This window comes from Ambystoma mexicanum, chromosome 8, assembly GCF_040938575.1.
Source record: "Ambystoma mexicanum isolate Mex_15411 chromosome 8, UKY_AmexF1_1, whole genome shotgun sequence".
Taxonomy (NCBI): Eukaryota; Metazoa; Chordata; class Amphibia; order Caudata; family Ambystomatidae; genus Ambystoma; species Ambystoma mexicanum.
Genome location: NC_090929.1, coordinates 61370696 through 61395249, shown reverse-complemented (window position 1 = coordinate 61395249; position 24554 = coordinate 61370696). Strand labels below are relative to the sequence as shown.

Below are 24554 nucleotides of genomic sequence, written 5' to 3'. Positions count from 1 at the left end.
GCTGCACTCTTCCCTGGCTTTAAAAGTAAGGCGACCACTGCTTCCTGCATCGATTCGGGGAGGCCGCCATCTCCTAGTGCCTACTGATACATGCTCAGCATGTGAGGGACCAGGATTTGCACATACATTGTGTAAAAATCAGCCCAGAGCCACCCGGACCTGGCGCTTTCCCAGAAGGGAGAGCTTTGATGGCCGCATGCATCTCTTGCACGGCAAGCTGTCTGCCCAGTATAGTAGTTCACCAGCACCCCAGCAATTTCCTCATGTCTGCAATAGCTCCCCTGCCGGAGACCGTATGGCTGAAATATGAAATCTCAAGGTTTCCACCCTTGCTGCACGCACCAAAGGCTTGCTCGGAATCTGCCCCTCTCTATACTGCCGCACCGAAGCCCATTGGTGGAGAAGTCTCACCTCCCTCTTGGCCGTCTCCCTAAACTGCCCCAACTCTGTATGGAACTGCGCCTGCCGCCCGATAGTGAGGAACTCTGGGTCCGCTTTCATATCCTGCAGGCGAGACTCACACAGCCAACTCCGCCTGCATGGTTCTAAGGACCCCAGCTTCCTTTGTAATGCAGGTCCCCCAAATTACACACTTGAAGGTCTCTCACAAAACAACATAAGAATCTACAGACCCTTTGTTTTCTTGAAAGAAGTGGAGTATCCCATCTCTAACCCCCTCCCGGAAGGCCACATTGTGGAGGCTCTCTTGTTTTAAGAACCAGCTCCTGCCCACTTTGCCATTTTACCGGGATAGCAAGTGATGCAACCACAGGTGCGTGATCCGAAAGTGAGAGTAAGGGTATCCAGTCATAATTTCGAATACAATATATTCGAAAGTAAAAATGTCGAAAATATTTAGTCGAAAAACAAAAATGTCGAAAAACAAAAATGTCGACTTTTTTTCGACTTTTTTCGATTTTATGTGTTAATAATAAATATTTTATTAAACTTTTTTTTTTAAATAATTAAAGGTATTTCCATGGGGGGTGGGGGTGATGGGGAGGATGGGGATAGGGGTTTGGGATGGTTTTTTAAATAATTAATTAATTATTTAATATTATATTAAAGATTTTTTTAAAATAATTAAAGGTATATCTATGGGGGGTGGGGGGGATAGGGAGGAGGGGGGGTTGGGGTAGGGGTTTGGGATGGGGGGACCCCCCCCCATAATAAATGTTACTATCTGGGTAAAAAAAAAAAAAAAAAAAAGTGTTTTGGGTTTTCGATTTTTTTTCGACATTTTTTTTTCGAAATTATGACTTTTCCTATTATATGTATGTTTTTTCGACTTTTTTACATTCGACATTTTTTTTCGACATTTTTGCTATTCGACATTATGTTTTCGACTTTTTGACAATAAACCAGAGTGAGACAGAATATTGCAATCTGTGACCCACCCAGCCCCCCTAAATGAGATCGGAATATAATCTAGCCTAGATGCAGTACCATCTACCGTGGACCTAAATGCCCTACCTATGACAGTCCCCCAACACGTCCATCAGTTCCCCGGTGGCACAGATATGCTGCAGCTCAAGTGTGACCCTACGGGCCGCCCTGTTGCCCCCCCCCCCCGATTTGTCCACCTCAGGGCTCATACAGCGTTGAAATCACCCGCCCACAATACAGTATTCGTTGTGTGCTTCCCAAGTTGCTCCGCAATAAACTCCAGCGTTAATGAGTCTGTATCGGGGCTGTAATAATTAACAAATGTAAACCCCCGTCCTTGTACCACCCCCCGATAGAACCAGGCCCTCCGCTCAGCATCCTTCACCAGGTCCAGAAACCGGAACCCTAGCGTAACCCTTATGATTATACACACACCCCGTGAGAAGAGGTAAAGTATCGGTGGCAACCCCAGGTTTTGGCGAAGTCCGCTTCGTCCGAGGGCGAGAGATGTGTCTCTTGCAGGAAAGCTACATCCACATGGCGCTTCTGCATATACAACAGAATCTTCCTAGACTTGGAGTGGCAGTTCAGATTTGGCACATTCCACGTCATACATTTGATCCAAACATTACACATGAGCATCACGGAAAACCATCACTGAAACAAGGCTATCACAGTGGTCCACCACCCCTCCTTCCTCGGGCCAGGCGTGCGCCTGAGTCACTACCACAAAACCCACCCCCTGGCTTTGGCACAGTTAGCAAATGCCCTTCAGCACAACTGGGGCTCTTCTGCCCCGCCCTACAGATACATCCTACCATATTATGTGCGCCCCTCCTGCCTGCTGCAGGGCCAGGCACCGCCCTCCTCCCCACACCCGATCCAGTATCAGTCTGGCCCAGATGTTCGGACAAGACCGTTAACTTCTAGGAATGGCCTGCTGTCAAAAACAACCAAACAGAAACAATGCAAACTATAATTTCCGCCCCGTACCACCCCCACCAGCAACCCCAATCTGCTGGTTAAACCCGCACATCCCTCCCCGGTTTGAAAACCTGTGCCAAAGCATGGAGACCACTGGAGGCTCTGCCATGCTCACCCGCCGGGTGAGTCAACATGTGCCTCGGCTCAGGGCTACCCCATCCTCTTATAGGACCCAACGTTTAGAAGAGCTCTAGAGCACTGTGTCCATGTTAACCAAGGTCTCTGTTCCGAGACCTGCCCGGCTTATTTTTGGTCCTCGATGTTCTGGCACCACTGTCCACTGTATCTAAGAAATCAATTGCCTCTTGTGTCTGAAAGAATAGGACTTTGCCATTATGTTGGACACGCAGGGAAAAGCATGGCGTACTTGAACCCTGTTGTCATGAACTTCTTCACTTCAACAAAGCTCATACACCTTGTTGTAAAAGTCTAGAAAAATCAGGATTTGGTCCCCTTTATATGTGAGGGTGCCCAACTCCCTACATTGCCAAAGGGCAAAATCTCAATCTCGATAATTTAGGAGCCTAGAAATGATGGTCCTGGCTGGCGCGCCAGGTACCGGATATCTTCCTCATGCGTTGCGGTGGGCCCACTAGAGCACAAACGTTGCCAAAAAGAGTCTGGCCCAGCACTTCCTGCAACATTGCCTCTACCAGTAGCTCCATGCGCCCTCAGTCCACTACCTCCGGGGCCCCCCACTATCCTGAGGATGTTACGGCGAGATCTAGACTCCAGGTCATCCTGCTGTTCTGTCAACTCTGAGTACGTTTTTCAACGTAATCGTCCCCAGGGCATCAACATCTAGTCTGCCCCCATGTTTGCTCAACCTGACCTACATATGATCTACTTTGCAGGTGAGGGTGTCAAGTTTATTGCCCAGCGAATGAATGCCTGCCTGCAGTTGTGTTAAAATACCTTTTATATCTTGCAGTGTATCCAAGGTGGGCCCCAGCTGAGGTTTCCCCGCAGCGGCCATGTCTTGAGTTCCCTGTGTTGAGTGCTTGGGTTGGGAGGGGGGGAGGGGGGTCACAAACTGAAGCTTAGCTTGATTTTTGTCTGGTTTTCCCCAATCTGCCCCCCGACAGGTGCGACACGAAAATCAGTGCATCACTTAATGCACTGGAACTGAGCGAAGAGGGCAGTCCATGGCCACCTGCCACTCCAGGTTGCTCCCCTCCTTGTCATCTATGAAGTCAGGAGTGCTCCTAGTAGGAACGTGTCGTTGCATCTCAAATTGATGTGGCACAGAAGGGGCAAGTAGAAAAAGCGCCCAAGCGTAATGAAAGGTCCAGTCTCTGTGGATCAGCCCGCAGTATCAGCAGGGGGGGGTCCCTCTGCCTCCCCTGGCCCAAAGCCAGTGCTCCACTCAAGAGTCCTTTGCCTAGCTTGCTCTTCAGCACCGGCATTCTGGGAAGCGGGCAGCAGTGTCCAAGGATTGTTTCTGGGCTGTCACACCCTACCGCAGTGACACCCACCTTCAAGGCCCTGGCCCCAGCACACCTTCAGATGTTAGACCGGGTTGGTGACGGTGATTCCCTGCGTGTTTATCCAGCAGTGCAGGCTTCATGGGCTCTCGGCCGCGCTCCAGTACTCGCGACCATGGGAGGTGACTATGTATGCCGCTCTGGCCACTCGGCCCCCCCCTGCAGCGCAATATCGCTCACCACAACCGCTGTATGCCCAGGCCGGGCGATTTGGGGCACTGCAGCTTCCCGATTCTCCAGTCGTGTTGTCCGCTCTTGGGTCTCCCCCTCAGGGGCTCCACGGGGCAGGGGGAATCAGGGGCACCTCAGGATGCAACTTCTGTTGGATCGAAGTCCTGCAGCCCCCTTCACTCCAATGGGCCCTCTGTTCCCTCCATGCAACACGCTCCTCCTCCAGCTCTCGGCTGTCCTGGCCCTGTGCCAGGTCTCCAGGTGTCCTCGCACAGTCACCCTGTTAACGCCCAGGGGTTAGAGGGCCCGGAGCACACCAGGCCTGCACACCCCTCCACACCTCTGCCGGACTGTGAAACCAGCGACACTACAGCGCTCCTCAGTGTCACCTAAGCCAATCACCAGGCCCCACAACAGCTGTGACGGTGTTACCATGGGATCAAAAACTCCGGATGATTTTTGCAGGATATGCAGAGGGTGAGCTGGGAATTCAGAAGAGTTGCCATCTTGGCGCTGATCTGCAGCTCCCTGCCTCCTCCCCCCCCCCCCCACACTCCCCAGCAGCTTTTAATGGGAACCCTCATAGCAGCTTTATAGATAAATCCCCCCCCCAATCACAATTTACATGTCCTTTGCGACCTCTGGTAACACCCTGCCCCTCCCTCCCTTGCCTCGTCTGTCAAAAATGCTGGCCCCACTGTCCCAACCATCCTTAATTGTACATTTTCCCAAACTAAGCTGGATTGACTCACTATGAATCTGCCTGCAAGGATTGGGGGAATAACAAAAGTTATATGCTGGTAACTAAAGCAGTGCAGCATGAGCAACCTTTACTTTTTAAACCCCCTAGGTAGTTAGAAGGAAACAATCCTATGTTTAGATACCACAGAGAAGTTATCTTAATTCTCACTCCCATCGTAATTCAGTTCTTGACACAGGTACTGCCGCTTGCAATACATAGCTTTGCCTTTTTAGAAAACCAGCCAGGAATTGTTGCTGTAGCTTCTGATTGATCATATGAAAGATGGGGCTAGAAACATTCTCCACCGTGAAATGACTGCCCAGTTCTTAATGACGGGACCCTCTGCTATTCAGAAGCATCAAATTATTGCTAGCCACTATCAAAAAAATATGAAAACAAAATACAGGATAAACTACATTGTAGATTCAGCACATACAGTTGGCTGATCGGATCTTGCTCTGACTCAATTTTAGAATGTTTTCCCTTGTACATCTAATCTGGACATTCAAAACATGGGTTCATTTAACGTGCATGAGCGGGATAATGGCGAGAGTTCCATTTCAGAAGGGTACTTCTAATGCCTAGGACTACCATCAATCACCATCATAAAGACACTCACACATTAAAAACCTTACAAGGGCCAGAGCAGGGCATCTCTAGCTGTCTGAACCCCAATGTTGGCCAAAATGTCCAGAGCTATAACTCTGCTCACTGACCTTTTCTCTTAGCGAGTCCTACCTCTAGGGCATCCCATTATCACGGCGTATGTGCTCCTCAAGACCATAAACTTCTCAGAGGAGCAGTGGGGAGGGATACCCCAAATGGCAACCTGTTCTCCCTGATAAAGTAACTTGCCCAGTTGGAGGTGTATGCTTCACAGGGTAGTGGCAGCAATACTCTCGCAATGGGCTTTTAACTTACTTATAAGTGCAACTAGAGAGCGTTCCCTGGCAGGCGCACCAAGGAGGCACTCTAGCGTTGCAAATCCCATAGGAGTTCCAGATCTAAACTAACTTCCTGTGCAAAAAATACAAACCTGGTCCAGGGTTTATGGCCACAACTAGATGTAACCAGTGACTGAATAGGATGTGTTTAAGTCCAGGATAAATCTGCACTGTTGGGTCAGGGATCACTTTCTGGCTCCTTTTTGTCACTGTGTGACCCTCTTCCTCTATGTGCGCCTCTCTCTGCATCCCTCTCCCTTCACCTACGTCTCCCTATCCATGTCCACATCACCTTTTCTCCACCAGCTCTCCTCCTCCCCCCCCACCCTCCTCTTCCCCTGCATTCCCCTACCCCATCCTCCTCCCTTTTCCCCCCTGCCTCTTCCTCCTCTTCCCCCTCCAGAACCCACTCCTACACCTCCAGTTCCCATCCACTCAGTCCTCATCCTCCACCACCATGTCCTCCTCCTCACCCCCTGCCTCGCTCCTCCACTTCGCCCTCCTCCTCCACCTCATCTTCCAGCCCCCCTCTTCCTCCACCCCATCCTCCACCACCACCCCACCCTCCTCCACCACCACCCAATCCTCCTCCTCTCCCCGCCTCACTCCTCCACCCCACCATTTCTGCTCTTCTTCCTCCTCCTCCTCCTCCTCCTCCTCCTCCTCCAGTTAAGACAGTTAAGTACAAAAATATACAATGATTTATTAGGCCTTTAACATGAACACTAAACAAGTAGCTCTAGGCAAATATTATCTGACACCCAATATAAAACAGACAGACATTTACTCTTATGAGAAGATAGAAAGCATTTGATTCAATAACCAGCGTAAAACAGGTAAGTATTCAGATGCATAACGTTTAGTAAGCAAGCACTTCAGAGTAACAACAGAACAATTCCCTAGCACTTCGTTGGTTCCAGTGGTGACCTCAAGAACGACTCCAGACCATCTCTTATCCAAAATCCAGTCTAGGGCCTGCCCAAGCCCACCAACATGAAGGATCTGCACCTTCCAAAGGAGGTGGCTGTCCAATCGTGGACATCCCACTGCCCTACATGTGCTCAGACATCCACTGGGTAAAATGTGGACTGGGATGAGACTGTCCCAATCCCAGTTTCAACCAACCACTTCCAGTTACACAAAGCACTGACCGGGAAAGCAAGTCTGGAACATATGAAAGTACAGTACCTCATCTGGACCTTTCTGGTCACAGAGGGCAGGAAGATGGACAAAAAGCAAGATGGAACGAAAGACACAGTGTGTACCTTAAGAAGCAATCAACATGAGTATATGGTACTGAAAATGGCATTATCACTGCAATAATTAAGTTGCATTGTAGTGCAGGGGGAAAAGGCGAAACCCGATTTACCGCCACCCGCTGTCCTTTGCATATCACAAATGTATCAAAAATGTTGCTCAACACAAAGAAAAATCGATTTCCCAGTAACACTCCACTGAAGGTGACTTGCCCTACAAAGTGAAAAAAATCAGGAAAAGGTAAATTGAGAAAACCTCCCCTTGCACTGTCAGCCTTACAAGTGCACCCAAAACAAGTTGAGCATGAGAGAGGATATTTTTGAAACCTGTTCTGACTTTTAGAAGGAAAGTAAATCATTCTGCTTCACTACCCTTGCTTTTGCTCATTGTTATGGGGAAACTGATCAGTCCTTTAGACCATCATTAGTGGGAAACTGGGTTTCCCTTTTTAATTAGTGTACTTTTTAACATTGCACCCAGCACCTTACAGTACAATACCATGGGAATACTTTTGTATTACCCTAGCTTTTTACACTTGGGATTTTTTTGTTACTTTTATATGTGTGACGGGGCGGCCTGTTGCAAAGAGCCAGGATGACTCAAATGCCAAGTCCAAGGGTGTTAATTGGATCTTGAGCTAGGGACTTTCGGGTAGTTGTCAGGGCTAAGCGGGTCCCTTGGGAATTGGCGCTAGGGGCCGTTCATGTGTATCTCGACTTCCCCAGTCTTGCCCACCTCCTGCGATAAGGCATCATTTTCTGGGATGTTAGTCCTTGTCAATGGTAACACCTGTCTTTTTGCTTCCGACTTCGGCTAAAAATGGCTTTCGATGATTTGATAGCTGTCTCACTCCCTAGGGAGTTCTCTAGGCTTTCCCTACCCTGCTTAGTAGTCTCAGAGGTAGGGGTGGTCACTCTCTTTCACACCCGCTCGTACATGACCCTTCACTATTATACAGGTCTCATAAAATGTTCTCTTCCCACCTCATAACTGTCTTTCCAATCTCCCACTCTGCCTTTCCACCTTCACCCTTTGATATTACTTCTTTTCTTACTCTTGCACTTATCACTCTGATTTCTAACTACCAATACCTGAGACCTCTGCTGTTCTACTTTACTCCCTCCTGCCTCCTACTCCACCTCCACTGCTACTACCACCTCTCCTTTACTACCACTACTCCTACTCCTATTCTCCCACTCCCTGTTGCTATCACTGCTCTGCTACCACCATCTCTCACCTCCACTGACTACCACTCACCAAAACGTACGACCGCCAACTAGCACCTCCTACTCCGACCACCACGTCCACTACTCCCACAACTACTACCACCTCTGCTAGCACTACCGCTCTACTACTGCTACTCTACCCGTACTCCTCACATTCTCCACCCACTCAAATATTCCACAGACCCCCTCTCTCCAATGGCTTTCGCACTCCGGTTGCGCTCGCCTCCTCTGGTCTCTCGGACATCCTCCACCAACCAACTAATCCACACTCGAGCATTCACATACTTATATACCACACCCCCTCCCAGGATTGGTTACTTACCCTGGCGAATAACCTACCTGTCTCGAGGGGGGGTGTTACCGGGGGAAGGCTTCATAAGGGTTAGTAGCCCCCCGCCCCTTGCACCCGCCTTCTTAGTGCATTCTGAAACTGGAGCCTGTAATGGCTTCAAGAAGTTATGTATGCCTGTGGGCCTCTATGGGGCCTTTTACCCAAACAGGTCCCCAGTGGTTTAGTTGAGGATAAAGGCCACTCTGGGGGCCTTGTACTTAATAAAAATAGCCTCCGTGGTGCACTTGTGGACTCCATGCAGCCTGGTACTGTGGCGGCCGGTGTAAATGTCGCTGCGCCCCTAGATTCTCTTTTTCCCAGGCCACATCCCTATGCGTCCCTGTGTGGTGATGCTCACTGTACCCCGCGGTTTATCATGTGCCGCTGCTCAGCGGCTCCGCCATCTTTCCCGCGGTTGGCTTTTTCCTGCTGCAGGGTTTCCCACAGCGTCGCAGGCACCAGATACAGTAAGGAGGGCCTGGGAGGAGGCCCGCCCTCACGCAGGAACCAGGTAAGGGGGTTTGGGTTGGGGGGGTGGGAGGGAGTCGGGCCTCCCCCCTGACAGGGCCACAATGCTGGCCATGTCGCATATGTGTGTGAGGCAAATGTGAAATCAGTGGTTGTCCCCGATTGGACAACTACTGGCTTGTTTGAATGGTGCAGATCCTTACAATTAGTGGGCTTGGACTGGTTTCCAGCTCGGATTTTGGTTAAGAGGACCTCTGCAGCCATTTCTTTAGATAATTGGAGCCAAGAATCCCTCGAAGAAGAGCAACCTGCTGAAGATACGTAGAGGACTCCTTAAGTGGCCCAGCGATCTCTTCCTGTGTCTGGCCTGGTGAAGCCCTGTTTGGCTACCTGATTTCCTAAGACCCAGAGTGGTTCTACAGCCCCACAGATGTGGATACCGTTCAGATGGATTTCCAAAATCAGCTCTGCAGGGAGGATTTTGGAAGGCCACCCTATTATGGTAAACAGGGAGGCACAGGGTTTGGCCAAAACACAATAAAGGTAGGTAGCTGGGTGGCAAGGCATAGTCTCATGAAGGGTGCGAGAATGAGCTAGGGCTATGAACACCACCAATAATTCCAGTTAGAGAGTTAAGTATAAAACAGAGAATAGTTTATTAGGCCTTTAGAATACACACTAAGCAAGTAAAGCCTCTAGTCAAATGCTGTCACACACACACACACACACACACCCTTATAAATCAGATATATACATTCACACGGATGAGAAATAGAATTGCTTTTGATTCAATGACCAGTAGTACTCTGATGCACTAGAAATAGAAAAGGCACTTGGGATAATCATTGAACAGCTTCCCTTGCTCTAAAAAAGTCCAACCCGAAGATGGTTTGGGAGCTTGTGCCTTAACGTCAACAGTTCCAAAGTATATACTTAGGTTTCAGAAAAGACAGATGATGCCAATGGTTATGATTAATAAGAGTCAAAAAGTTATGAAAGTTCAGGTTAGTGAAACTCACTCAATCTTAGTCCTTAGGATAGTCCTATGAAAGGATCCTTGACCAGGATTTCGATCAAAGTCAGGAAAGAGTGATTCAGGGTCAGGATGTTATACCCATGTAACCTTATGGAGGACAGGGTGGAAAGAAACCAGTATGTAAATGTACCCCCCTCACCCGCCCGAGTCAGATTTCTCCAGACACCCGTATTGGTGCTCCAGAAAACACTGGGGACAATCTTCTGTGCTTGGTCCAGTGGAGGAAGGACAAGGAGTCGCAGGTGCAAAGATCACTTTCAGACGTGGGATTTAGTTTTGGTTGGTCGCGATGCTTAGGAATCTGTTCCAGACAGCTTCAAGCAGAACACCCAAATGAAGAAAGACGACTTCCTCGGGGCAGATCACACCAGGGCGCGAAGTAGATGGATTGAAACAGGAGTCACCACATCAGGTGGTGACAGGCTATCTTCAACAGACTAACAAAAGTAGGCCCAGCACAGCTTCCGGTGATGCAAGCAGGCTGATAATGCAGGAGCAGTAATCGTGTTACACATGTTGAAGATCCTCCAGGTTTCAAGGTTGAACTCGGAAACCACAATGACTGTTAGCGAGGTAGCCCAGGAGAGAGCTGGTCAGTACATCTGTTGGTCCAGGGACACTTCCAAGGTTCAGAAGGCATGGATCCTTGAGCAGTGGTCGAAACTGGTTGTTCCCACCGGTCCAGGGGTCGAGGCATCGAGGAGGGTCTTCCTGAGATCAGGCAGAGGAGCAGGGCTTCACCAGGAAAGCATTGGAGTTGATGCTGGTCAGCTGCAGGGGTCATCCTCGGGTAATAAACTGGCTGCTCTGCTTCGTAGAGGTCTTGGCTCCAGCGATAATCTGTCGGATAGCTGCAGGAGCCCTTTGTTTATCCAAGTTTTGGGTTGGAAGCCCACGCTTACCAATGGTAAGGATCAATACCATTCAAACAGGCAGCAGATATCCAATAACAGATAGCCACTGGCCACAACGTCTGCCCCCACAACAGACATTCAGGCACCCAAATGTGTACTGGGACACAGGGGGACTCCCTACCTTGATCGCACCTTGACATTGTTTGCCTACAGGAGACCTGGCTGTGCAATGAGCCATCTCTGGACGGTTTCACAGCTTTGGTAAATCCTGCTATCAGAGGACTATTCGGGAAGACCCAGGGTGGGTCTTCTGATACTTATTCGTTTTAAAGCCGGCCCTGAGATTATTCAATCCCGAAACGTGTCCCCCTACATTCAACATACAGTGCTAAAGGAAGAGATAAGTGTCCAAAAGGGTATTTGTATTTTATTGATTTATAAAGCGCCATACGCCAAAGCGCTGTACAAAGAACATGATACATAAAACATGAATGATAAACTGTTGAAGCATGACAATATGAATCAATCAAACAACAAAACAATGGAAAGAGCAATTAACTGAAAGGGGAGGGGGAAAGGGAGAAGGGACAGGGTACATACAATAAATCACCTATTCATACTTATCTATTGGAATAATGCAGATGTTGATACCGTCGGTATGCTGGACAAGATCGCTGACGCTATTGACGTGGGTCTGTCATTGGAACACTCATCCATCATTATCAGTGGGGACTTTAATATGCCTTCCTACACCTCGACTGGCAGCACGATATTAAGGTCATCCACCACGGACATGAACAGAAAACCCAGGCTCCTGCGTAATTTTGTGAAAAGTCGATATCTTCACATGGCTAATAGCCACTTCGAATCTGACAAAGTCTGCCATCCGACGTGGAAAAGGGACAGCCAGGTATCCATCCTCGATTCCATTTTTGTCTCAAGAGAGTTGCAGCCTTTGATATCGAGTTTGGAGGTTATAGTGTCTGACAAAAGTGATTATAACTGGCTGAAGCTATCCCGGAGAGTTCCATATGCAGCCCCCCACTGGCTCCTTGGAATACAGGTAATGGCTACAAACCAGGGAAATCATCCTCGTTTGGATGCAGACAAAGTAGACCAGCTTGCTAGGAAGCCATCTAAAACGTTCAAACTATCTAGGGCAGCTAATTCATCCATGATGGTGTATTAAACACAGCTGTTGGTATGTTTTAAAACAAAGAAGGTACATGGTCGGGCTCGACCTCCACAAATACATCACCATCATAACTTTGTTTCTGCCTTAGTTTCAAAACGAAATTAGAAAAGCCATCCACGCAATAAGGCACTCCACGACAAGGGATCATACATTGCAAAAGAAATCCATCAAATCCAACTACAGATCATGGTGTGAAAGGTATAAAGCTGGACTATGGCAAAATGACACAGAAATATTTTGGCAGCCATGAAGGACAAATCGACAGCCCGGCAGTAGTCCCTTCAAAAAACCCCTTGGGCTTCTAAATGCCACCTGCAAGCCAGTTTGAGTATCAGAAATCGCCTGGGCAAAATATTATTCCAAGCTCTTCGGGGACCCAACTAGGATCAGTACAAGAGAGCACTTAGCCCGAGGGGACTGGACCTTAGCCGATGAAATAGAAATTTTAAAAAAGTCACCCTTCCATAGCGAAAGGCTCGGATTGAATCTCTAACTAAAGGCTGAAAGATCACCTGGAATTATGGGCCAGAACGGTGGATATCATGTTTCAAGAACTCCTTTGGACAAAGCAGACACCGAAATCATGGAAGACTGCCAATATAATCCCAATCTTTAAAAGCGGTGGGAGGGCGGGTACATCTAGCTACAGGCCCATAGCCCTTCTTGGAGCTATGGGGAAAAGTATATGCATCCCTATTGCTGAAAAGATTAAGTGGCTGGAGCAGACCGGTTCACAGGATCCATTCCAAGCAGGATTCGTAAAGGGCTTGGGGACGGTCCCCCCAGCATTCATTATTTCGATGCTAAAAGCCAAAACTCTGAATTCCAACACCAAAATAGACCAGGCTTTCGTAGACTTCACCAAAGCTCTTGACAGCATCAGCAGAGATAGACTATGGGCCAAATTAAGAGAAAAAAACACTACCTGAGTGATCTACTAGAGCAAATTGAAGGCCTCCATACTGAAACCTTTGTCAGAATACGTCTCCACAGCTGGCGAATTGAGTGAAGAAATCCTGATGTTCAGAGGTGTTAAGCAGGGCTGCGTCCTTGCCCCAGCCTTATATAACTTCTATATTTCAGATCTGGATATGAATATGGCAAAGATACGATGCTTCCCGCCCAAACTGGGCAATACGATCATCACCCACTTACTCTACGCTGATTATCTCGTTTCGTTGGATCGCACTGAAATTGGCCTGCAGAGTCAGTTAACGGGCCTGCACAGTTACGCTGTGGCCAACCACCTAGAGATTAACATCGTAAAGACAAAAATCTTAACCCTTAAAAAATGACAGTTTGGAAGAGAATGAAAGAAATTCAGCTGGCACCTGGATAAGGAAGAGGTAACAAAGGTCCAGTCCTTCAGATATTTGGGCATAATGATTTCCTCAAGCAGAACGGAATTGGAAGCAGTCTAACTTCTGACCCGCCAAGCCTTGATAATTAAAAGAAAGTACTGTACATTTTCTCTGAAACCTATCATTGAATTTTACAAATACAAGGTTATTCCAACACTCACGTACAGGTTGGAAGCCCTCCTGAACCTCTCAGACAAATGGTGGCTTCGTCTGGAAGGCCAATTCTGGAGAAAAAAAACTGCTTGGGGTCCCATCCTGACGCCGATTCAAGTGATTGGGAAAGAATTGGGTCTTAACTCCTTACTCATGGAAGTTCAATGGAGAAAATAAAAACCTCTTGGGAACATGCTAGTCAGTTTCTGCAGCACCCATGAAAAGCTATTCAAGAGGAGCTACCAAGTAGATCCAACTCATTAATGCCTGGAAAAAAGTCTGCGTCAAGTTGAAAAAGTCCTTCGAAATCCAAACAAAGGACCTATTATATTCTCCAGCATCAGTGAAAAAGAAACTGATCAGATGACTGGATAAAAACAATGGTCGAGATAGCACAACTAAGCCTCCATCAAGATCTGGCAACAGGGGGTCCCCTCATCCGTTTATCAAAGGCCCAGACCCAGAAGTCAGGAGATGCTTCATGAGAATTTGTTTTAACCGTTGTTTAACAGGAGATATCCTTGCAATAAGAGATCGAACACAAGGAAAGAGCTCAGTTTGTAGGTTCTGCTTGGCGCAAGACTGTAAGGAATCTCTCAAACATCCGTTTGTAATCTGCCCCTTTTTCACAGAGCAAAGGACTCTTGACCGCTTCTTGGTTAATCTCCAAACCATATCCTCAGATATGTGGTGGTCACATCTGCTGGCTACTCATAAAATCTCAGTAACCCTAGCTATGGTTGCCTTTTATAAGATCATTTTGGAAAAGGGGCTGGAAAAGAAAATCCTCAAGCCGTAACATGTCAGTACTTCTGAGCTCTCCTGTCGGTCCGACAGGCTGTGGAGGAATTGCCCGTGATTGAGTTTTACGTGCAATGTGACACTTAGGTTTGGCTAAAGGTTTACCTGTAAACTATATAGGTCCTTAATTAAAAAGAAAAAAAAATGGGGACAATCCATATATGGGATTTCCTGACATGAGAAGGCAGGAAGGCGGACAAAGAACAATATGGCCACAAAGAAAAAGCGAAAAGTCCACAAGTAAAACATTACAAAAACAGAAAAATCATTGATGCCACCAGCATGTATTAGGCACATTTAAAAGTAACCGAAAAGCCATTATATAAAAAGTCATAAAGAATACAAAGTATCCCAACAGCATTTCACTTCAAGCTGGAACAATACAAGAAATTAACAAAGAGACATGGGGCCTCATTACAAGTTTGATGGTATCCCGCTGCTTAGTCTTCCGGAACTACGGGGAGATTACAATTGGCGGGGAAGGGTGGATAATCTCCATTCCCATGGAGCGCTTGGGACTCCGGGGGGGGGGGGGAGGGGTGCGGGAGGGGGTGATTGCCAGTATTTTTTGCCAGTGGGTGCTTGATTTACCTCCAGCTAAGAGCTGGAGATAAATCAGGCTCCCCATCGGAAAACTTGTAGTATGCATGTCTGGAAACATGCCGGTAAAACAATTACTTGCACGTTTATTCCAGACTGGCATACTTATGAGGCCCATAGTTTCTCAATACTGACAGTCTTAGGGAATTATCAGTTTCCCACTAAGAATAAGCAAAAGGGCAAGGGAAGTAAAGCAGGCGGCTTTACTTGTCTCCAAAAAGTCAGGACAGGGCTAAAAAAAAGCAAAGAAAAGGCAGGAAAACTACAAAAGGAAAAAACAGATACTGTGGCAAACTACCCAAGGGAGGGCAAACTACCCAAGGGAGGACCAGAGGAGACCCCAATAAAGGGATCCAGCGGTCGATTAAGGAACAAGTCCCAGCAGAAGGTGTAGAAAAGAGGGAGGCCCCCATCCCCCCAATGTAAGACAATGGGAAATGGGGTTGAGACTCGCATTCAATAAATCATGTGGACCAAACCAAAGGGACCACACAAGGTGAATAACAAGAATAAATTGCCCACGCCAGGACCCAGTGGCAAGTACTTAAAACATTACAGCACAGAAAAACAAGCCCAGCTAAGTACAGGCTTGTTTCCTTGGTGCGGTTCACAGATACAGTGCCCAGGCAAATGAACCCTGAGCCAACTAAGACCACCACGACAGAAAAGAAAAAATTGCCTTCCCACGATGACCACCTTCAAAGCAGGAGTAAAGAATCGGGCGAGTAAGACTCTAGGAAAAGGGAACCATAAAGTTGGATACCAGCGGTTCGTGAACAGGGGTGGTAGCTCAGCAGGAAACAATCCCAGCAGTGGTATAAAATGCTCAGGGCACCCTAGGAGGTCCCAAGGAGCAGATGACATGGTATGTGTTGGTGTTCCAACACTCTTCCAAGCAGTAACTTCCAGTACCTGGAGGGGGACCCTGTCACTTAAAAATGTTCCAGCATGGAAGGGTCGACCCAGCAGACGAGTGGAGGAAGCAGCAGCATGCAGGAAGCCTGGACTGGACCTCTCAGGACCAGAAAACCTAAACCGGGATATGCCCAAACTATTGAAACTAGCCTGTATGGCCAAGTAAGTTTAAAAATCATTAAAACATGCAGGAATTGGCTGGAAAACTACTTCAGCAGGTTGGCAGACCAGCTTCTTCCAGGTTCCAGCACAAAGAGCCTAGAGGGGAAAGGATGGTCCAGGCAGACTTTAGACCACTGCAAAAATAGCCCATCCAAATGCCAGACCAGTCATGAGAGGGTGGTTGGTAGGCCAAATGCTTAGATGACCAACTGGTTGGACTGCCACTCCGCCTAGACACCTACCCCACAGGAAGTATGCACTACTAGAGACGTAAATTGGTCTAAACCAGTTACAACCAATATGGAGGCCACCATATGGGCTCGCAGAGCCAAACTGGCCAGAACAGCTATTCTGAGCACACCTTATGCATGGCTGAACAGAGGAAGCCCTAAAATACAAAATGGCAGAGAGCAGGATTTAAAACGTACACCAATGACTAACAAAAACGCACATTGGGCTACCGATGTAGTAAAATGGCTTGCACCACTGGTGAAGCTAAAACTATACCCAACACCAATGATCTACCCAAAGCCAATGTAGGGTGAGAGAATTGCCATAGGGCAGAAATGAGTGCACGAGGCACACCTGGGACTGGGCATTTTGGGGGCAAACCAATAAAATGTATGCTACGCAAGGCAAAAAGGGTTGCAATGGCAGTAGGAATTCAGGAGAAGTCCCCCTAGCCTCCCAAAAATAGGCTAGTGATCCAAAAAATAAAGGGAAAAAAAGTTGAGGGTCCCTAACAAGTGGCCCTAGAATGCCCAAAAATAGGAATGTCAGCAAAAAAGAGCATGGAGCTAAGGTTAGCAAACAGAGCCAAACGTGGATTTCAGACACCTAGCCTAACTTGGGCAACACTGGTGGACTGAAGGCCCCCAGTTGACCCTGAACTCCCCCAGCGATCCTAACCTAAAAGGTCACAACCCAAAGACCCAACTTATCAATGTTACAAATTAACTCAGCTGTAATTTAGCATTTCCTTTTTCCTGCAACGCAAAGGCATATTGCCAGTAATAGATTGTGTGTACATTCCCTTATTATGCGTTATAGTTTAATGTACCTTTAACCACCCTTCTACCAGCTCACTCCCTTGGCTACCAGTTGTTGACTGGGAACCAAAAGAGGCCTTGGAAATAATGTTAAAAGTAGCTCAATATCACATTTCAGCAAGCCCAACCCTTTTTCTAAGAGAAAATGTGGAAATAAAAACATTACCACCAAAAAAAAAGGAGGCCCCGGGGCAGAGGCCTACCAGAAAATCTCCAGAGTTCCCTATAGGCCAGCCCTCCCCTGTTTGCTACTCTGCCAAGTTAACCACCAGGAGAGTATGGTGGAATTGAGGGTTACCCAGTTGCCCGTCTATGGGTAGATTACCCTCATGCCCCGAACAAAGGGGCAGAGAGAAATGCTCCTTGCAGGGAGGCAAGCGAGGGGATAAGGGGAAAAAAAGGAAACTAAGGACAAGAAAGAGGGGAAGTGGAAAGAGAAAAAAAGGAGAGGGGATGAAAGCCTGATGAATCTGCAGGCACGTACAGAGGGCAGGGGAGGGAGGGACTTGCACAAACTTTATACTGAAAAAGTCACAGCACCAAATGTAATTAAAAAGCGGCATCTACCGCCTGAGAAACATCCCAAATACTTGCATACCCATTTTCCCTTTGAAAGCCATGGTGCATCTCAAGCCCTGTGTGGGGGGGTGTTGGGAGGGGGGGAAAATCAGTGATTTGAACAGATCTCTCAGTGTGAGAAAGGAGGTTCAGGCTCTCATCATGCAACCGATGTAATGTTTCCATAGCAATGAACACTTTCCAATGTCCTACCCAAGGATGCTGTTGAAGTTGGAGCACTTGTGGCAACTGCTGCAGGGGCTGGTAGCTTGCTCGAAGCCCAGGATGGAGCAGGAAAGGGAGTAGACATGTTGACTGGTGGTCCTAAAGTGCTGGGTTTTGAAGCAGAGGTGAAGGAAAAGGAGGCGGCGCTGGTGTTCCCACTGCCCAGGAGGCCTGGTGTCTCCACAGCAGTGAATCTGGAAAAGAACAGCAGGGGAAATATGAGCAGCAAAATTCACAGCATAGCCAGTCACACCGCTGTGGAGTAGGTGCACTGCCCTAGGGATGAAGAATGAAAGCTAGTGAGGCACAAAATCAACACAGCATGCACAAAGCCAGCAATAAAGGGTTGAGGAAAAAACAGCAGTGAAGGACACACTTGGCCAACTAACCTCTGCAGAATCAATACTTTTACAGCCTGCCCCGACGTCATGCCACGGTCTATACCTGCTCTACCTGTGGCAAATATCAAATCCTGCAAGGAACATTTGTTTATCCCACCGGTGTTCTGGGAATGAAAGACACGCAGCCACGGCTCGGGAACACAGTATCGACAGTGAGGGTAAGCAGTGTAATGCAGGTTACAGGCAAGTAAACATTTAATAAGAAAGAGCCCAAGGGACCCAGCAGTCCTTACTGTCTGCCCTACTAAGGTTTGGGTGAAATACAACTGGTAGTATTTCAAGGCGGAATACGGCTGGTAGTATTTCAAGGTGGACTTTCAGGAAACGTCTGACTATTGTTAGCTCCACCCCAGAGGTGGATATTTAAAGTATTTTTCAGCCAACAGTATTTCTGCAAAAAAAGTCTGCCCAAAACTCAATGAGGCACTCAATATTTTGGGGGAGTGGCCCTGCTCCATGCCCAGCGTGCCCTTCCCCTTTTCCCTGCACACATTGCGCTTGGACTCACTGAAGACTTCTTAAAATTGAAATACAATTGCCCTCATAGAAATGTGTGTAGGAGTGAGCGAGCAGCGCAGCTTCCTGCTGACTGAAAGTTGCAAGACTACCACGTTGAGATTCCCACGTGGATGCCCCTTCTGCTGCCTGCTGCAATAGTGAATCCTGTTGCTTCCTCTCACTCTGACAGAAGACTAAAGCAGCAGATCAGCTGCATGTTAAGGTTACCTTTTGAAATAAATTGTATACGCATTTTGAATGTTATGCGAGTTGTGTGTCTGTGTGCAAATGCGATGGGCGCATGTGTTTGACAAGGGATGAGGTGCCAAACCAGCATCATGGAAGAGATAGGCATATATTGTGGTGCAGAAACATGAAATTGATTTATAGTAGGAATAATGCCATATACTGTAGCTGCAGCATGAAAATGATTTACAGTGGCAATGCGGGATATATTCTCGGCCAAGCTTCATGAAGTGATTTAGTGGGAATGATGCATATGTTGTTGTTGCCACATCAAATTGGCTAACAGTGGCAACTGTGAATATTTTGTGGACGCAGTATCATGAAATTGATATACAGTGGTTGCAATGCTGGGTTTTATTGTGGGCACAACAACATGAAAGTGATTTACACTGTGAATGCTGGCATATAACGCTGGGTATGACAAAGGTATTTTCAACTACAATACCAGCATACATTTTGGGCTCAGGCTGCAAGAAGATGTTGCAAAGTTTTCCTGAGCACCGGTATCTATTGGATTTGTTCACGTGTTACACTAGAGAAAGATTGTATATTGTATTGCTTATTACCAATTCTTTCTCAAAGATTGTGCTGTAAAATGCACCATTTCAAGCCATTAGTTAAAAAATAAAATATTCTCAAGACAGGACTGCTGCCCCCCAAACTCAACACGTTGTTTCGGGATCCTCGCTATGCTATGTTACTTGCATTAACTCGGGGGGGATATGTAAATGTACCACTTCTGACACCACTGAACTTGACTAATCTAGAATGCCAGTATCCCCTCTGAAGCCAGCCTGGCACTAAATACTGCATCAACACTAGTCACCATCATAGCTTGAAGTCATGCAGACACTCCAGATATCAGATTTGGTGCTGGGTATCCCAGGGCTCTGGGATGTAAACTAGAGGTCAGTCTAATAGTAATTCAGGAGAGAGATAGCTGGGCAGAATACGGTCCCGATGTTGTGACTCCCCCAAACGTAACCATAGGAACAATTTTAAGAATGTAGCTCAATTGCATAAGGCAGTGCATATGTTAAGCAATCTCCCACAGTCGGCAAACATTGGCAGCCAAAAAAAAAAAACAGAAGTTAGAAAAGTCAAAGTTCTCCAGTAGCAAGGCTTGACTCCTGTTGCTGAGCAACAAGGTGAGGCCGGCAAGCAGGAAGAGAGAAGACCCAATGAAGAATAATATGCGGAACAAGGAAGAGGTAAGTGTGGATGCTAGAGTATGGTGCATCTGTGCTGTGTGCAGACAGTGCGGTACTTGAAGATTCAGTCGTGCCCAATGGTGAATGTTCAGGTAGGAAATGGACTTATTTGGGTCACGACAATACTTTTAGAGTTTTGGTTTTCTTCAGTTTTGTATCAAATGGCCTGTGGCTGTATCAGTTACCAGTGTTCAGTGATTCTGGTGCTCCTCGCTCAGTCTCTCCAATTAAGGTATTGCTAAGCAGCAAGTCTTCTTCATGGCGATGGGGATCCTTGAGGCATTCAACCAAGCTCTGCACACCGGGTGGGAAGAGAGCACAGAGCCAATGGTGAACTCCGGTCTCTTGTGAAGCACTGTGCCTGCAGTTATTGCAGTGTTTGGCATTGAGGGGAGCAGGGAGCTATTTGGCTACTGCTTGTATCATAAGATAGCCTGTTTAGTTTGACACCAAAAGCTACCAGGAGCTACTTCTGGCTCCCCAGACCATCTGATGCTGAACAAACATGACTGAGTTTAACGCTGTGCATTTGAGGGGAGCCGTAGAACAACAAAAAATAGAAACAGACAAAAATGCCGAATTTGGCACAGGAAAAATAACCAAAGTCCCATAATGTCAACAAGGGGAACAGGGCTGCCCCACGCTTCCATAACAAGGAAAATGGGGGACAAAGTAGAGCCTGATCGCTGGTTGATGCTGGGTACCCAGGAGCTGTTTTTAGCTCCTGCCTAACCAATCTTAATTTCGATCCCTGCACTGGCCGAGCTTCAATGGCCGAGTGTTTTATAAGCAAGTTACAGGTGCAGGGCTCTCTCTCCTCTTTGGATTTGTATCTTCTTGTATTTCAGAACTCGCCCCAGAGTTGGATAAAATAAGAATGTAAACGCACAGGTTAAATAAGATAATTTAGCACTGAATACACACTACTTCATGCAAGCAGGTCACACTTTGAAACATTTGGCAGGCCAACAATCTCTAGTGGTTGTCACATTCAAACATTCCTGGACTTTGTCAAGGTGCGGATTCTGCTCTGAAATCCCAGTCCCCTTTCATCTCCCCAGCACTTGCCCATCTTAGATCTGCAAAAGCCATAACCATATGTGGTCCCATCCCTTTCATACAAAGGAAAGGAACATTTAACCGAAGAACTCCCATTGGAATTGAAATACCTGGGTGTTCTTTTTGCACGTTTCCGACATGGATTTCTATGGGACCCCCATTCTTTTTGCTTGCTTTGAACTCGGTCCTGACTCTTTGGAGGTCAGTAAAGCCTTCTGCTTTACTTCCCTTGCCCGTTTTGCTTATTCTTATGGGGGAAATTTACTAGTCCATAAGACTGTCAGTACTAAGAAACTATGTCCGTCTTTATGAATGTTTGTATTGTTACAATTGCACAACTCACCTTCCAGGGTAGTGCAGCCAGAATACTTTGTATCCTTATAACATTGTTAATGTAGTGGCGTTTTGGTTATTTTTAACATATGCCTAATAAATGGGTGGCAGCAGAGTGATTTTATTTACCGTTGTGCGATATTTACCTTGCACACTTTTGCATTTACCACAAATAGCCACTAAAGGTGGTTATCACCCTAAAATGGCTGTGCCATGAGAGTTATACTTGCTCTTTTGCCATATTGTTCTTTGAACGTCTTCCTGCCTTCTCAGGTCAGCAAAGGCCATACATGGCAACCCCTTTCCTGGGGAAAGTTGCTGCTTTCGCGAGCAAGTGAGCTTTGTGTGTGAGATTCAGGAGGAGGCTGCTGGGACTGTCAGGTCTCCGTCCACATCCTCTGGCGTCCGAAAGTCTGTTGCTTGATGTATGCGATGACCAGTGGTTGTCCATGATTGGACAACCATGGGCTGTTTGAATGTTGCGCATCCTAACCATTGGTGGGCTTCTGCTTGCTCCCAGCCTGAATCCTGGCTAAAAGGAAGGCTCTTGCAGCTATTTAACAGATTGTTAGAACCAAGACTTCTAGAAGAGCAGCCCGCCAACGACCCAAGGGCGACACCTACAACTGATCAGCAGACTCCAGTGATTGGCCCGGTGAATCCCTGCTCCTCTGTTTGATCTCAGAAGACCCTTGTATCGGTGGGAACCACCAGTCTTGACCACTGCTCGAGGGTTCATGCCTTGCGAGTCTTCAAAGTGCCCCTGGATCACCTGATGTACTGACCAGCTCTCACATGGGATACCTCGCTGCAGTCGTCATTCCAAGTTGAGACTTGGAACGTGGCAGATCTTCAGTTTATGCTACAAGTCGCCTGTCCTTGCAATTTCAGCCAACTCGCTACAAGGGAGCTTCTGTGTTAACAGCTGTAGGATCGCCTGTGGCCGCCTGACCGTAGTGATCTTCGTTGAACCAATCCTTTAATCCCAATTAGTGTCCTGAGGAGATCTGCTCCAGAGAAGTCTGCATCTTTTCTTCATTTCAGGACTTCTTCTTGAAGCTGATTGGAACCATTTGCTGTGCAACGCGACTGACTCCCAACATGGAAAGTTACTTCTGCATCTGCAACCCCTGGACATTCCTCACCCAAACCAAGCACAGATGATTATGTTCCCAATGGATTTCGGAAGACCTGCAGTGTCATCTGGAGGAATTGGAATCAGGGGGTAAGTGAACATACCCGATTCGGTCCCCTTCGGTCCTCCATAGAGTACCATTGGGCGTGAAGTCCTAATCCTTAACTCCCACTGGCCTGGCGTCTGATCGCCGAACCTGGGCTAAGGATTCTTTCCCAGGTCTCTCCTAGGGAATAGGATAGAGTGTGGTACCTACATGATTTTGTCAAAATACTCATTTAGCTTTTGAAAACTTTACTAAGTACTGTGAGAAACCTGAGGGCTTTCTCACTTATGGACCCCAGGCAGTCTGAATAATGCACGTGGAGACATGCTGAATATGTTACCCTCTACTCTCAAAGAGGGGAGGAGGGTGGGCGCATTTAAATCCAAGCAGATACAAGATTCAGAAAGACAATTAAATGTATGTAATGTTTGTCTTGTGAGGCTTGTGGATCTGTTTAGAATCACATGCTTTGCCTAGACCAGCAAGCAGTACCAGGTGAAGGTGGTGAGTAGGTAGAAGAAACAGAGGTAAATAAATGTTTTAATACTGCTTGTCCCACCCTTGAGTCACTTCTTGCCTTTGTGCCCACACAGTAATGTTGAGTAAAAGTGTGCACTGAACTCCATGTGGCGGCTCTACAGATAGCCTCCAGAGGTACATTAGCAATGAAGGCTAATGTAGCTCCTGTACAATGTGTGGAGTGTGCTCTAGGTGTAAACGGTTATTCCTTGATGGATAAGGTGTAGCACGGTTGCCTGCAGCCTTGGAGACGGGATCCTCTTCTCCCTCGACTGCTAGAGAAACAAAGAACTGGTCTGTTTTTCTGATTAGTTTTGTCTTAGTCGAGTAGCACATAACCACCCTCCGAACAACAAGTGTATGGAGTGCCCTCTCTCCAGAGTGTTGAGGGTCCTGGAAGTATGCTGGGAATTCAATTTGACATGGAATTTGGAAATGCATTTTGGTGAGAAACGTAGGTGTGTTCTTAATACCACTTTGATTTTGTGTATTGTGACGAAAGGTTCGGTCACAGACAAAAACAAAAGTTCACTTACTCTTCTGATCGAAGTGATGGCCATAAAGAAAGCGATCTTGTAAGTGACATCCTTGAGACTTGCTTTATGCATAGTCTCAAAGGGAGGTCCCATGAGTGTACTTAAGACACCATTTAAATCCCACCCAGGGGTGCATTTGCAATGGGAGGATAAAGCCTTTTAACTTCCTCCATGAAGCTTTAACTGGAATCTTCCACCAAAAAACCTTGTTTTGCAATGTTGAATATGCAGGCAGAGGCTCAATTGACTTAATGAATTAACAACCAGGGCCGAGTCTAACAAGTGAAGTATATGGTTCACTATATCCAATGCTGAACAGTCAATTGGGTTGACCGACTTTTTACACCACAGGACATCTTTCCCATTCGTTAAAATAGCAGTGTCTAGTGTTTGGTTTATGTGCCTCCTTTAATATTTCCATGCATCTGTCCAGTAAATTATGATGGCTGAACAGTAGGACTTCCAAGTTGAATGTTTGAGGATGTGGGTGTAGGGTTAACCCTTGATTCTGTGACATGTTCTATGGGCATGTTAGTTTCATTGGTGGCAAATGGACATTTTAAGAAGGTGTGAATACTACGCCTGCAGTGCACACATTAGAGCGACTAGGATCATATTAAGTGCTCCAGATGCATCTTGTGGATTATCTTGTTGAAGAGTGGGGTCGG

General features: G+C 47.0%; 1 protein-coding gene across 3 annotated transcripts in view; it reads right to left on the bottom strand.

The window, feature by feature from the left end:
• NUP214 (nucleoporin 214) overlaps positions 1-24554 on the bottom strand; it is a 1006718-nt gene that overhangs the window by 730783 nt on the left and 251381 nt on the right. For all 3 annotated transcript variants that reach the window (XM_069609281.1, XM_069609279.1, XM_069609280.1), the window contains exon 13: positions 17891-18096. In XM_069609281.1, coding sequence (XP_069465382.1) covers positions 17891-18096 — 206 coding nt within the window. The remainder of the gene's footprint in view (positions 1-17890; positions 18097-24554) is intronic.